Source organism: Esox lucius, chromosome 13 (genome assembly GCF_011004845.1).
Source record: "Esox lucius isolate fEsoLuc1 chromosome 13, fEsoLuc1.pri, whole genome shotgun sequence".
In the NCBI taxonomy this organism is placed as follows: domain Eukaryota; kingdom Metazoa; phylum Chordata; class Actinopteri; order Esociformes; family Esocidae; genus Esox; species Esox lucius.
Window position 1 is genome coordinate 35,820,500 of NC_047581.1, and position 14,943 is coordinate 35,835,442.

The following is a 14,943-nucleotide window of genomic DNA, read 5'->3' on the forward strand; positions in this document are numbered from 1 at the left end:
TCCATTTGAAATAGTTTTCAATTATTTATTAATTTAAGAGTACATGGCTATGGTCTAATGTAGGAAGATACAGGATAGTGCAAATGTATATTTCTTTATATCCAAAGATAACAATTAAGTGTAATTTTAAATTATATTACCTTATATTATATTAGCTTTCTTGTTCATTGATTAAAAACATGGTATGTAAAGTTAAGTATGTTATCATACATTTCTACACTATTACTGATGCATGAACAATGTTTCCCACCTCCTTTTTATCCTTCATCCTATTTCTGGACCAAATTACTGCTGCTCAAAAAAACACCATGACTAGTGTTAAGTGGGATTTTCCGAAGTGGTCCAAGGTAAAATGGCGGAGCATTTAGCTACTGTTGGCCTTGTCATGCCAATTTTGCACCATATTTGTATAGCACCAAATCCTGTCTAATGGTGCTCTTATGTGGCCACTTTGATCCATAGTTTCTAAATCTTTTGATCGAGGGTATTTGGAATTAACAGACGAATGACGCGTGCCCATCGGTTGCAGTAACGCGCACCTGAATGACAGTCGATGCGGGCTAATCGGCCATATTAACGGCTGTGGTGAGGCACGTTACGCGCACGTGTTATGTCTTTGTTTGATTCTAAGCGCGTCCATCTAGTCGTATTATAACATGATTAACGGTGTCTGGTTTATATGCATGTATGTGCAAAACTATACCCACATTGTTCATCGGTCAGTAACCATTGTTTTGACATACTGGCCTACTTTAAACACTGTTTACAGACCGTGGTCCATAGATATCAAATGTGTTGTTATGTGAACATCAGCTATTTGGTACTACATGTGTTTTTCACAAAATCCAAAATGGTGGAAAATCCAAACATCGTCCTTACTAGAAGGTGGACCATGTACCAATTTGCAAGATTCTAGGTCACATGGGGTGAGAGTGGCAAGCTAGAAAGATTGGTAAATTTAGAGGCATTATAGCACCACATTGAGGTACATTTGCATGGCATTTACTATGATGCAAGTTGTGTCTCACTGGAATTAGCAAAAAGTGTCAAACCCTGGAAGTGCCATAATAATAAACGGCAGTAACACATACAATAGGGTTTTACTCCCTAACCCCTAATTAAACATCTGTATCATAGCCAAGTTGTAGGGGGGAATTATGGGTAATTGGAAAACTGCTTCAATATAGTAAATAAAAAGTAAATGATAAGCTTACTGGAGATCAATGCATCACAAAGGGGGGGGGGGTGTTTTCCTTATGCCTCGTGTTTTAGACAGCATGACAGGGAAAAGGTTTTGATTGAGGAACAGAAGCGTTAAAATTAAGAGACCACTGCAAATTGAACGCTTCTGTTCCTCTCTCAGAACTTTCCTTTTCAACGTTTTTTGGAAAGAAATAAGGTGTTGTGCAGTGGTCCCTTAATTTTTTGCGGAGCTGTATGTGCATGCGTGAATGTGCAGAAAATATTTTTGTCTCACGACCCAGTGTTAGGGTGTTTCTGTCATTCCTTTTTTCCCATGTGTATAAGGGCCTTGTAGTCAGTGACCCAGAGAGATGCAGAGAAACACAGGCTTCTGCCTACTCCCCCTCAACAGGAGTGCAGCATGGTGCTGGAGTGTCCAGCGATGGAAATGTCTTCGGGAACTATCCATTATTTACACTTTGCCTACCCGTAGACCCGATGTGACTTGACAAGAGCCATAGGAAACATAAATAAAACACAGCGGCCTAAAAGTAAAATGATGGGGGGGGCAGAAGTTAGGGGTGGGGGTAGGAGCTGGATAGATTGCAAGGCACGTTGCTGTGGCCAGAGGGGATTGGAAGGCTGAGGTGAAGGGAAAAGGAGAGATCTGTGTGGAAAGGGCGTTTTAACAGAGAAATAAGAGGGAGAAATATTGCCCCTTCCTTGGCCTTGAATATATTTGAAGACAGGGAAGATGACATCATTGGCTTTTAGTGGGAGATGAATCCGATGAACAGTCAACGGTCACACTAAACCCCTACCTACATTTATTGGATTGGTTGAACAGTTCAGAAAAAAAAACACCACTTTATTTTTTTTAACTCTTGTGAAGGCCACGATAAGGTAAATGTGGTTTCATCAGTGACACATTCTTCCAGATTTTAGGTACAACTGAAAAACTATGGCCAAATTGAGTTACCACTTGCGTTTTAGCACATCACCTTAAGCTCAGCCTCCACAAGACAGACCTGCTCTTCCCACAGGGGAAGCCCTGCTCACTCATAAAACGTTCTATTATGGTTGACCACTCCACGGCATTACTCTAAACAACCTGTCATTCTACTAAAACATCAAGGGGATTCGCCCCTGCAGGCTCATCCTCTACAACATTCATAAAATACAACCTTGCCACACACAGGAAGCAGGTATGAATTAGGGCACTTTCTGATAGCTACTTCATTGAGGAAGATGTACTTACAGTACAAAACGGTCGGGACGTTTGTGGGTGTGTACTTCCTTGAAGGTGTGTGAGGTGAAGGCCATTGACAAGCTTTGTTTGGATTCATTTAGCCTACACTGAACACTCCAGAAATGAAAATATACGGAAGCAACGTGAGCATAAGACAAAAGAAGGTACATTTAGCATTTGAGGGACGAGAGCTGAAGTTTGTGTGAACATTGATGCAGAGTAATTACCTTCCTACTTGACGAGTAGGTTACATCACCTCATTAAGCTAGTTGGCTAGATTGTTAAGGAAATCTATGTGGAAGTTAATAGATTGATGATGATGGAGTAACAATTATACTACGTAGAAAATCATTCAATATTACTGTTTATTGGTATGAGCGCAGATACGTTATAGGAATTTTTCTCCAAAGTCTTTGGTTGAGACAATAAACTAATGAGCTAAGTTGTGTCTGAGAAGACATGCATTTTGGGTTGTTGACTAAACCTCATGCATAAGCAAATATTGCTCAGAAGAAGCAATTATATTGCCTTTTAGCTAGATTTAGCCTTGTGCAACATGGTCAAAGAGCGCTAGCTAGCATGATATTGGTGTCATGTTCGCTAGATAGTCATCAACGATTCTCTGAATTATGCCAGTGCATCAAACGCAATAGATAGCCCAGATGTTGTTGTGATTGGTTTAGCTGTTTACTTTGTTCATTCTGTGTTTTCCGTAGTTATGGAAAGGTACCATCAACTTTAACCCCATTTGAAAAGTCTGTGTTCATTGTTCCAGCAACGACGATTGGAAGTGACACTGCTTCAAACCGGTCAGTATGCTCATAGTTAGTAATGACAATGTCAGATCCTAATTAAGTAACATAACTGACATTCAACTCACTGCCAATAGGTGGCATTAAGTTGCATAGGGCAACTTTAAAGGAGATAGGGTCAATTAGTATGTATTCACAAGCTTAGGCCAGATGCTTTTTGTATGGATGTCCTATTATATTGACGGAGTACAGACAGAGCTTGCTATGTTCAGCCCATAGAATCCAATATGATAACAGCTTGCTAGCTTGACATTTTAGCTAATGTGGTTCAGAATGACCATGTGCATTGCCAGGCCTGCACACGGTAATTACAGTGATGACTACATTTATTTGGGTTTTTGCCAGAGCTTGAGCCAAATGTCTTTAAAACTGGAAAGGCACAACAACCAGACGAAAATAAACAAGAGAAAATCCTCGGGAAGATGATAAATCTAGGAGCGGGAATTCACTGACTATTACACATTTTTAGGAAGTATCCCGTTTCAAATAGCATCTCTCTGCAGAGCGCCATGTGTTATAATTAGCATTTTCTTGTGTTTGTATGGTGCAAATCTTACAAGTGTCTCCTTTTAGAAGACTAAGCCTTTGTGGATGTATCAACTAAATGACATAAACGTACATACTGCAACTCAGAGAATCGGCCTTTTGTAGCTCAGTTGGTGGAGCATGGCTCTTACAAAGCCTTCTTCTTCTTGTTCCTTGATATTATGTCATTCTTATAATGCCAGGTCTGTGGGTTTGATGTCCACAGGGAGCCAGGACAAAAGAAAAATATGATTATGTCACTACTGGAAGTTGCTCCGGATAAGAACATAACTTTTTGTGTAATGTATTAAACATCAAAGGAGGATACATTCTTGCTGAAGAACAGATAGCCAAGCCTATGATATTTCATGTTTTCTACGTGCTATGAATCTCTGTAGCCCTTCCTGTTGCTCGGAAATCCAGACCGTTGATTGGGACAGAGGAGGCCATGGGGCACTTGGATGACAGGTTGGCATTTCCTTCAACTTGGAGGGTGGTTGTTGCTGCTCTCATCCTAACTTCCGCGGTGCAAAGTCTTTCAAACTGAGCTCCTAGGACACCGCTCTCACTCTCTGGCTCACACTTTAGCTCTCTCTCTCTTTCACTCTCTCTGAATAAATCAAACAATTGTTCTAGAAATTTGTGTGTGGCAAAAAGAAAAAGAAATACAGCAGCACTTTCTACTCCAATCACTAGACCCTAGAGCATTGCTGCCCATCTTCCCTGAAATCACTTGACCGGAAGAGGAACCGGCCAAACTGGCAATGCCACGGTGATATCATCGGAAAATGCCGTCCACCTCTATGGACACTGAGCTACAACCTGATTTTGTAGAGAAAACTATCTTGCTCCTAGTGTGAGTGTGTGTGTGTGTGTGCATTATGTGTGTTTGTGTGTTTTTGTGTATATGCGCGTGTGTCAGTTTGTGCATGTGTGTGTACGTACGTGTGCGTGTGTTTCTTGAATTTATCCTATGTGAAGAACAAAATTGGCTTATGTTACAAAGCACAAAAGGTTAACCATGTGCACTACTTGACACTGAACATTTGCTGGAAATGATTGTCCTGTAAAACAACAATTATATTATTATTAATTAGTAATAATAATAACACTCTAATAATAATATATTTAATATTGTGCACATGTAACTCTCTTACTCTCTCGAAGAGTGGGATCATAGAAAAATCGGTAGCTAGCTTGAATGTGAAGCTTGCATCTGACTAGTTCAGTGACCAGTTCAGGTTTTATTGTTCCATTAGAAGGAGTGGTCTCTTTAGCCATGGATTGGTATTGAATGTCACTCTAGTATTTTTCCGTGAGTGCTCTGACTTCCCGCAATTGCCTGGACAAGAGTATTTTCAAAACGTGTATATTTTAATTTTTGCAGCTGTATCAGAGAAATCCCCTGCCCTACACACACACACACACACACAAAAACACAAACTTACACAAACACACTTGTGCAATTATCAACACTCACAGTTCTGAATACACCCATCTCCATTTAGGGCCATTTTAACCCTAACATTGAGTAGCCTTCTATACAGTCAGTGTACTACATTGGAGGAATAATAACACAATGCAGGTGGAACCAATCAGCTACAATGCCTGTGCATATGGATTTACAGTGCAAATTTACACCAGTTGTATCACATACCTAAAAACACAAGTGGCACACAATAATGCAGCATGAAAGCATTAAGACTAACCATGAAAGCCTAGCTGAAGCTACTCATACAACACTGACAAAAATAACTGTCAGTTTCACTTCACTATTTTTTCAGCTGACGCCTGGTTGAATACACTTATATGTGCATTCTGTTTAGCGAACGACTCTCGTAACGACATGAGTTTGTGTTTTTCACAAGTGGCTGGGGAATGAATGAGGTCACTGTGCTGGTTTTGTTTTCAGTCCTTCAATCCATTCACATGCTGCAGTAGCTAGTGTTATAGCAAGACATTGTAACAGTGTGTAAAGGAAAAACAAGCATAAACATATACTTTACAGGAAGAGTGGTTTCATTCAAGACCAGATGGGCCTGGCATCATGATGATGAATGAAAAGTACAGTACAAAAATATTGTACATTATACATATTTATTTATACATTTTTTACAAATATGTAATTTAGCAGATTATTTTATTCTGTGCGACAAACAGTTGTGAGTGCATAAACTTGCCTTCCTGAGGGAATCTAACCCATGCTCAACTCTTTGCTTGACTGGAAACAGCCTCTGCTGCTGTCAGAATTTCACACCTACACACTTTGTGTCTCTCTCTCTCTCTTTCTCTCTCAGTCTCTCTCTCACAGTCTCTCTCTCACAGTCTCTCTCACTTTGTTTCGCTCTTTCTCTGTCTTCCTGTTTTCTTCTGTATTTGGACAGTGTCCTCTATCGTCCCACACGCTGTAGCAGATGCATGATGGCCAGTGCCTCTAAGCAGTTGTCCCTCTTATAGGGGTGACTGACTGAGGGAGCCATGTGCCTTCCCTTCACCGTTCCCAACCCTCTGCTGCACATATGTGCTACCGAGTGGCAGCTGCAGTCCTCCCCCAACCCCCAACCCCCATCCAAAAACAACAAAAACAAACAGCCGTTCACTCTGCCCAGCGAAAGGGGGTCTACTTTGCAGGGAGATTCCTTCTGCTGAAACTAACTGGAGCCTGCAATGTAAATGTCGGTAGGAGACAAAATGGCTGAACAGACGTTTAGGTTGGGCATCCGACAATCAATCAGATTTATTTATATTCTTATTATTTATAAAGCCCTTTTTACAACAGCAGTTGTCACAAAGTGCTTCACAGAGACACCCGGCCTTAAACCCCACCCGACAAGGGAACGTAATATTACGGACGTATTGCCTAATTGCTAAAACTGAAGTCAATCAATTAATTAGTCACAGAACAAACATTTAGATGGCTAAAACTCCTTATATCGGCCACACACACACACACACAAACCAGGCAACAGGGTCTAGTTAAAATTACAGTTTGCCCAAATGCAGACTTCAGTATTGGTGTTCATGCAGCATTGCGATCCACTAATATCTCAGCGCAGAAGCATCTCCATCTGCTCCCCCAGTCCCCTTGGGGAAATGTGGGGGGTTTGGAACAGCAGCCTGTGCCATGCGTTCCCTGACACATTCCTGTCTGGACGACACCAGGAGGGAGCAACAGGAGAGGGTGTCCAAAGACCCAATTAGGCCTGTCACCTCAACACACCCATAGGTATAAAAATAGCAAAACAAAAGTGTGTGTGTGTGTGTGTGTGTGTGTGTGTGTGTGCGTTTTAGAGGGACTGTGAACACACCTGTATGTCCTTGCATGATTTTATCAACACAGACATGTAAGGAACATATTCAACTGAGTTTATTGGTAGACGACTGGCCTACTCAAAGTTTCATTGCACTCTATCCTGTAATTGAAAATGCACATAGCATTCATATTTAAGCAGGTGGTTAACATTGAAATTGGCAAATATTCACAGGTCTCAGGAATGTAATGTTGGAACCAAGTCATTCCATCCCAAAAGACCTTCACTCACACAAACCTCTCTCACTCAGTCTCCGTTAATGTTTTATTTTAATGGTGTACATTTTTCAGTGTCCCAGTGCTGGAATCCTCCATTCATTCGGCTGAGGTAGAGGCAACTTTGGCAAGTTCGGTTGTCCAGAGGTTTCAATACAATATGTTAATTTGTGTATAGATGATTTCTCCATTAGATCACTTTCCTAGGCATTCAGAACATGACGGGTTTGAAATACAAGAGAGTGTCTGGAGAATAAGAAAAGTAGGGTGAAGAAGTTTGAATGTTGCTTTTCTAGACTGAGTTGTGCCAAGCATAAGCCATTTTGAAACCCTCTGAGGGAAAACATCTGTGAAGTGTGTTTTTGATATGGAGGTCTGCAATGATGTTGTGATGCATATGAATGAGAAGCTCACAGCACTCAGTCAGGCTCCTGCTTTTCTCCAAACCAGTGCCTCACTGGTATTCACATCTGATAACCTAGTTCCTGCGAAACAGAGCAGAAAGGTGACTCTACCCTTTCGGTCTTCACACATCCTTCCTCCCTCTGTCTTTCTGGCAGAAGCCCCCCCTCCCTCCCACGCTCTCCCAATGTCTCCCAACCCATTCCAGGTTTTAACTCATGTTTTGCTAATCTAGCGCTGAGACTGTGGGGGAAGTTGTCTTCTTTTTAGCAGGTATGAGTCCTTTTCCACCCTGTCTGTCTTCAAGGGAAAGCTGATTTTCCGCATCCTGCCCGGAATCTAGTTGCCCTTATTCCGGGAGGGTGTGTGAAACTCAGGCACAGGAACTTGACCCAGGCATAGGAACATTTCACTGACCTTGTAGGGGCAAACATTTGACCTTGTGGGGCCCTTTCGGTAGTCCCTGCATAGAGAAAGGCTATTCAGACTTACGTGTTAAGTTTGGGCCAAACGTTCCATGGGGTTAGGGCTAGGGAGAGTTAGGAGTTAAGGTTATGGTTAAGATTAGGTTTTAGGGATTAGGTTTAGGATTAGGTTAGGGAAGATAGGATTTGGAATGGGAATGTATTTTTGTGTAAGGATAGAGATTCCTAAAAGGCACGTGTGTAAGAGAGAGTTAGAGAGGGCAGGAGGGAGGGGGGAGTGAGACAACGAGAGGTAGAGAGGCCTCTGCCTATGGATTCATGTGGGGACCATAGTTACAGCTAAATAAATAGGTCCTCTCAAGGTTTTTTGGCAGGTCTGTGGCAGAATTGTGGTCACTTTTAGGTTTGGGTTAGGCATTATGGCTAGGTTATGTTTAGGCAACAAACGTTTTTTTGGTTGAAGTTAATGCTTGGTTAAAGTTATCATTAGGGTCTGGTGTGTGTGTGTGTGTGTGCTCATAAAAAAAAAGAATTCTTGGGGGCGTGTCAGACCGATTTGAGCAGTCAGGTTTACAGTTTACTGGCCTTCTGTGTCACAGAGGGAAAACCAGACCAGTGCTCCAGCCATGAACATCAGCAGGGCTCATTAAGTGACCCATGGGATGACAGGTGACCATGGCCTCCTGAGCGATGGTATATCATTCAACACCATCCCATCCAACCCACTGTCAGTGGCCATGTCTGGAGCCATTTTCCATTCTTGTAATTTAGTAGTCTTTTGAGTTGGAGTAGAAGAAGGAGTGGAGAGGTGGATGGTAGACACATTAGAGCGAGTGCTGGGGGACAGGGAGACAGGGGGACAGGGGGACAGGGGGACAGGGGGATAGGGAGACAGGGAGACAGGGAGACAGGGGGACAGGGAGACAGGGGGACAGGGGGATAGCAAGGTCCACAGCATGCACACATGCAGCTCCGGAAAAAAGGAAGGGACCACTGCACCGTTTTCTTTCCTTTCCAAAAAAGTCGCTAAAAGGAAGGTTTTGAGCGAGGAACAGAAGGGTTAAAATTAAGAGACCACTGCAAATTGAACACTTCTGTTCCTCACTCAAAGCTTTCCTTTTCAACTTTTTTGGAAAGGTGCCGTGGTCTTTTCATTCTTTCCGGAGCTGTATGTAGGGAGCAGCAGCACATGTTATCCAGTACACTCTCTCTTTTTCTAAGGCCTTAAAAAGATGTGAAACAACCTTCAAAAGAGCAAATTCTGCAATCAACAAAGTGACACTGTTGCCATTAGTACCATGGTTTAATCTGGATAGTTTCCCCCTTCTACTTACAGTATTTTTATTTACGGCTTAAAGGGGTTTCATTTATATATTCCTGACATGGTTTTCCTTTTCTGTTCATGTATCACTATTTTGGTATTGGATTTATTAAAATGTTTCGCTTATTAGCCAATAAAGCTCTTTGCTCTTTGTCTTAAAAATGTGGACGGCCTAATGAGCTGCCTCTAGCATAGAGACATTTGGAGATCCAGGAAAATGACAGACAGCATACCTATGATCAACAGGACACCAAAGAAGAAAATAAAGGACACCAGACAGGACAGACTAACACTTTTCCCCAACACACAGCCAGACTGGAACATTGCAGCACAGACCACCAAAGGGACATCAACAGACAACTAACTCACCGCCCTGAGTACACACCACAGAGAGCTCTCTCGTCGCCTGAGCCTGTGGGAGTGCAAACCTGGACAGAGGACTCAACCCACTCACATCAAACACGGTAAAAACCCGGCCACGACGAGATCCACTTTCCCATGGACGGCCTAGGAGTGTGTGACCCAGCTCCTGTATAGGGTTAGAGTGGCAATTACATAGGAGCGAGGGAGGCCTGCCGGGCTGAAACAGAAGGGTCGGTCAGTCCTGCACCTCGTCACACGTCGACGCTCAGTCAGAGTGAAGACTTACAGGTTGAGAAGGTTGAGCCTACGTGTCCTGCAAGGATGGTCAGATCATGCCAAACGAATTCACCTCTGTAGGAGAAAGTCTCCCGACCAAAGGTGCGACAAACACAAGACCTCTTCTTACGCATGATGGCACATTTGCTTGTCACCACGGTGACAGGGGCAAGAGGAAGCAAAGTGGCCGCCGCCCACGGCGGCGTGTAAAATATACGTTGCACTAGAAAGCTGCCAATATATACGATTTTGGAATGGCCTGGTCAAAAATGTCATCCAAATAAGATGTTGCAGCAGGACAAGAAATTGGCGCAAAAATAAATAAATGCTGCAGTATTGCATGGAGAGGTGGGATACAATTCCTCTACATTGAGATGAAAGACTGATCAACAACTACAGGAAGCATTTGGTTACAGTCACTGCAACTGAAGATGAGTCAACCAGTTTAGTTGTGTGTCCAAGAGTTGCGAATTCCCGCTGCATTAAGTTAGAGGCTTGAAGACAAGCATGGGGGCCTCAGTCAAGGTATGTTTTCCACATTGTGCACAAGTGTCAAATGTAAGACATCTGAACTCACCAAAACCTCCACGAAAAGATGGTTTCATTACATTTTCCTGTGGATATTTCATCATGAATTCTGCTCCGGCTTAGTTACACTCCCCGTTGTAAAGGGGAGAATGGCAAAGGATATTTTCATGTATTTTGTGAAATCCAGGCAGAGGCATTACCAGCTTGATTAAAACATAGCTGGCAGGCTAACTGGCATATTTTTTCTTTTTGCCTGCCACATCTCTATTTGATGTAATTTGACCGCCCTACAGGGAATGACATGGCATGTTTCATTTTCAGGTAGCACAAAAGTATGTTGAATGGCAGAATGTATTGCAAGTACCCGGCCGATATCTCTCTCTCTGCATGTGTGCAGAGACTCTAAATTCACATACAATTTTATTCAATCTTTCTGACACATTGTCAAGCAAGCTGCCCGGCTTTGGCAATATATTCTTTGCATGCCAATGATGACCAAGTGGGGTGGGCCTCACCAGGCTTGTCTCTGTTTTGCTGAGTTGTTTTTAATATGTTGTGAATCCCTAAAGAAGAGATGATATTATTGAAGAACTAATAATATTGAAAATCAGTTAACTTCCTGCATGTCTTTGTGGTTCTGAGATTTTAAAGAATGTTGGTTTTGGACATTGTCATTATGAACGACCAGATTTAATATCCTCTCACACCCTGGGAGAAGGGAAAAATAACAGAAATTGATGGGGAAAAATACAAAAGGATTCAAAGAATAAGAGGGAATGAAAGATGAGAGACAAAGGCATACGGGAGAGAGCACAGCAGGTCAGATCCTCTGGTAATGGAATGAGTTAGTGACACCCAGACATTCTTAGTGCTGTGTATGTGTCTGTAGCTGTCAGACATGACATCGACATTGTGATTCTGGTGATGGGAAAGTGATGGTAAACAGACACCCTGAGGGCATAACAAGAGGTCCGTTTGTTGTTTTGGACTGTACCTCAACACTCACCTATGAAAATAGAATTTGATGAATCTGATGAGTAGTTATTTCCACTCCACTGGACATCTGAACTTTTGAATTTCTCGATGAACGATCTGGCCTTAAAAGGTCATGTACATGTTTAATCTCATTTTCCACAAGGCACTGCCTGAGAAAGACTGGTCACCCCCTGGGGCATGGCTCTCTAGGCCGTTTTCCATGGTTCTGGCCTGTCTGGGGAGTTTTTCTTCTAACCACTGTTAGAAGGAAAATATCATTGTTTGTTCTTCTGGGTTTTAGGCTTGGGATCTGTATACATAAAACAATTGATCGATCGTTTGATTGAGGAGGAACACAGGAGGCCACCACCCTATGAAACCCACAGATCACTCACGGATCTCAAATTCTATCCCTAATCATTCGGGGTTAAAACAGCACACTGACCACAGAGCACAGTCAAACGGCACCATCAGCTCAACAGATATGCAACTGTTGCACGGCGTAAAGCTACCAGGGCAATCACATTCAGTTGGGCAGATGGGATGTTGTCTCACACCGAGCCGAAGTCTACCTGTCAAAATGAAGAACTCTGCCCTTTATCTCCTCTACGCCTGTAAAACTTCCATGGCACTCTGACGTTAATTTTATAAAACAGCCACGTGTCTGGCACTATCAGGCGAAGGAGGCCAGATGCAGTTGGGGAGTTGTAAACACTGGGGTAACAAAATGCATGGTACACAGATAACAGCAGGGAATGTAGTTTCCTTTAAGCTAGACAGAAGGGTTTGTCGTAAACCCTTTTTAGATAACCCTGGTTTTTGCCTGGGCATCCCCCACTGTATGCCTGCAAGGCCTATGAGTGCTTGACCATGACATTAAGCGCATGGTACTTACACATCTAGCCAATTTGTATTGACATGGACATTAGAATGAGGCCTAGAGGGGGAGGAGTTTTCAGTGATATCAGATCAAAGGCACGGATTGAGTGGGACAACACACAAAGATGCACACGCACCAGCTCCCAGGTTTCCATGACTACATTACGTTTCTGCTTTATTAGTCACGTTAGGAAACATTCACTCAGGCATGGTCAAAGTGAACGGAGAAGCTCAAATTGTACACAAAAAATATTCATAATAATACTTTGAAAGAGATACTTATACAGTTATGTAAACATTTTGTAAAGAATAAACGACATGAATAGAACGTGTTTCAAACCAAACAGATACAGTATAGGCTACTATCTACAGAAGCTTATTGACAACAGTAATGAAGCATTCTAGCAATTTAATGTTTATCATTAATCCGTCATATAATAGCATATTATAATATAATAATGATTAATGCAAGCCAGCATTGTGTTTCAATGCAGCGGGGTTATACTATTAATATATTTGCACCACTATTAACAGATTTGCAGATATTAATTGGTAGATTTCGTTGAAGTTGTTTGTGTGGAGGTTGTACTCGGTAGTCGTTTGGCTGGGCCTGCGCGTGAGCGAGCACGCGCGCTGAACTGAGTCAGAGTGGGAGGGAGTCAGCAGCCGCGGAGCAAGCCATCGGCCCCGCAATCGAGAAAGAAAAGAGAACTTGCGCAAGAAAGAAGTGCTGTAATTTGGTTTTCTGGTGGTCCACATCGCTTCAATTCAGTTCGCTTAAGGTTCAGATGACAGGGAAGACAAATTGTGGTGGCAGCGCAAGACATTTCGGAACTCCGTAGGAACAAAACAACAACAGCAAAAAGACGGGATTTCTCGTAGACACACAAACACACACAGGCAGTGACAATAAAACAACACTCTCAGACAAGTGGACTGCTGCCTGGCTGCCGAGGGAGCAGTCAGGATAAGGAAAAAGGATATCAGTACGTTTTCTACCTCTACCTTCAGGTATTTATAGGTTATTTTCAAAACCTCGATTCCAGCTGAACTTTAAACTCATTAAACAATGAAGACTTAGCCTGAACTCATCAAGTGTCTCAATAGCTAGCTATAATTTAGCTAGCGAGTGTGCGGCGTTAGCTAGCCACTAGCTTAGCTAGCTAACTAGCGCTAGCTGGCTAAACGTGTTGTTTTCCAAGAAACTTTTGGTGTTGTTTTTACTACGTTAACCCAGACAGTGAGTGAGTGCCACAAGATTAGAGGGGAAGGGCAGGTCCCCCTCTTGACTTATTCCCCCTCCACATTTTTTTTTTTTAAATGATGGCTGCTGAGGTCAGTAGTGAGGATACGGGCTCTGTCTCGGCAGGGACTGGGGTAGCAGGCGGTGGAGGCCCGGAGACGGCCCATTTTCCGTTTTATCCCAAGCCGACCAGAGTACGGGTCACTGATTTGGGACAGGGCACAGCACCCAACCTTCACCATCCGTCGAACACCTCCCCGGACTCCCTGCCTGATATGAGTATGATTTATCCAGTGTCTGGAGAAGATATTACCGGAACAGCCTTGTCCACAGGGAGTGGCGGTGGACACGGGCTTAGTCTAGGAATTAGCTCAGCGACCGTTGGCGGTGTTTGCTACTCTCCCACCTCGGAGGGACTTGGCAGCCGGATGTCACCCACCTCGGCGGGTCTGGACGGGCCCAGTGTCTTCCCTCCTTTACCACCACCTCCACCACCCCCAGGCTATGGGATACTCGGCACCGTGGATGAAAGCGACATGCAGGATGGACCGGAATTCGAGGAAGAGGAGGTGGTCTTCCCCCTCACAGCGCCGCCCACGAACCAGTAAGGACTTTTTTATATTCACTCAAATGGTTATATTGTGTATTGTGCAATGACACATAGCTTGCAATATTTACCTATTTTATACGTTCTCGGTATTTTCCACTCCTTCCGTTGAATCCCATTCAAGTTGTTGGTCTCCTTCATCTGACGTCGTAAATCCCCCCCCCCCCCCCCCCCCCCCCCCCCCGGAACCCTCTTCTAGTATTCATGCTTGTTGGTAACAATCAATCTAGCCAATTATTGAATATGCCTAATGCATGCAACTGTCATTAAAGTAATGTACGTGTACTTTGTTCCCTAATGTACAGACATTGTTGCTCTTGTGGATGTATGTCATGTTTGTTATGACCTCGCAGCCAGGTAGCAAAGTCTTTAACTCAATACATTGTGTTTCTGAAACCATACATGGTGTGTGTGGGTGTCTGTGTGGGCCACTCAAGTTTGTCATAGTCTGATTAGAGAAGTGCTGAGCTTTATCATTTTTGGCCTCATGCTGAGATATGGAAGTGACTGGGGCTGGAGTGTGGAATCAGCTCTTATTTTAGGAGCTACATATCTCCCTGTCATATTGCAGAGGAAGGCAGAAGGCCAGCCCTAACTCTCCAACCAAAGTCCAACTGACAACCATTGTTC

The 14,943-nt window shown here is 43.2% G+C and overlaps 1 protein-coding gene across 4 annotated transcripts in view; it reads left to right on the top strand.

Annotated features, from left to right (window-relative positions):
- The first annotated feature begins 12,942 nt into the window (after positions 1 to 12,942).
- Positions 12,943 to 14,943, top strand: part of rasa1a (RAS p21 protein activator (GTPase activating protein) 1a) — a 29,911-nt gene continuing 27,910 nt past the window's right edge. The window contains exons 1-2 of one of the 4 annotated variants that reach the window (XM_010877127.5): positions 12,946 to 13,474; positions 13,833 to 14,310. In XM_010877127.5, coding sequence (XP_010875429.2) covers positions 13,982 to 14,310 — 329 coding nt within the window. In that variant the 5' untranslated portion in view covers positions 12,946 to 13,474; positions 13,833 to 13,981. Of the gene's footprint in view, positions 14,311 to 14,943 lie in introns of all 4 variants that reach the window. The other 3 variants (XM_010877128.4, XM_010877126.5, XM_020052689.3) reach the window with 3 other exon arrangements.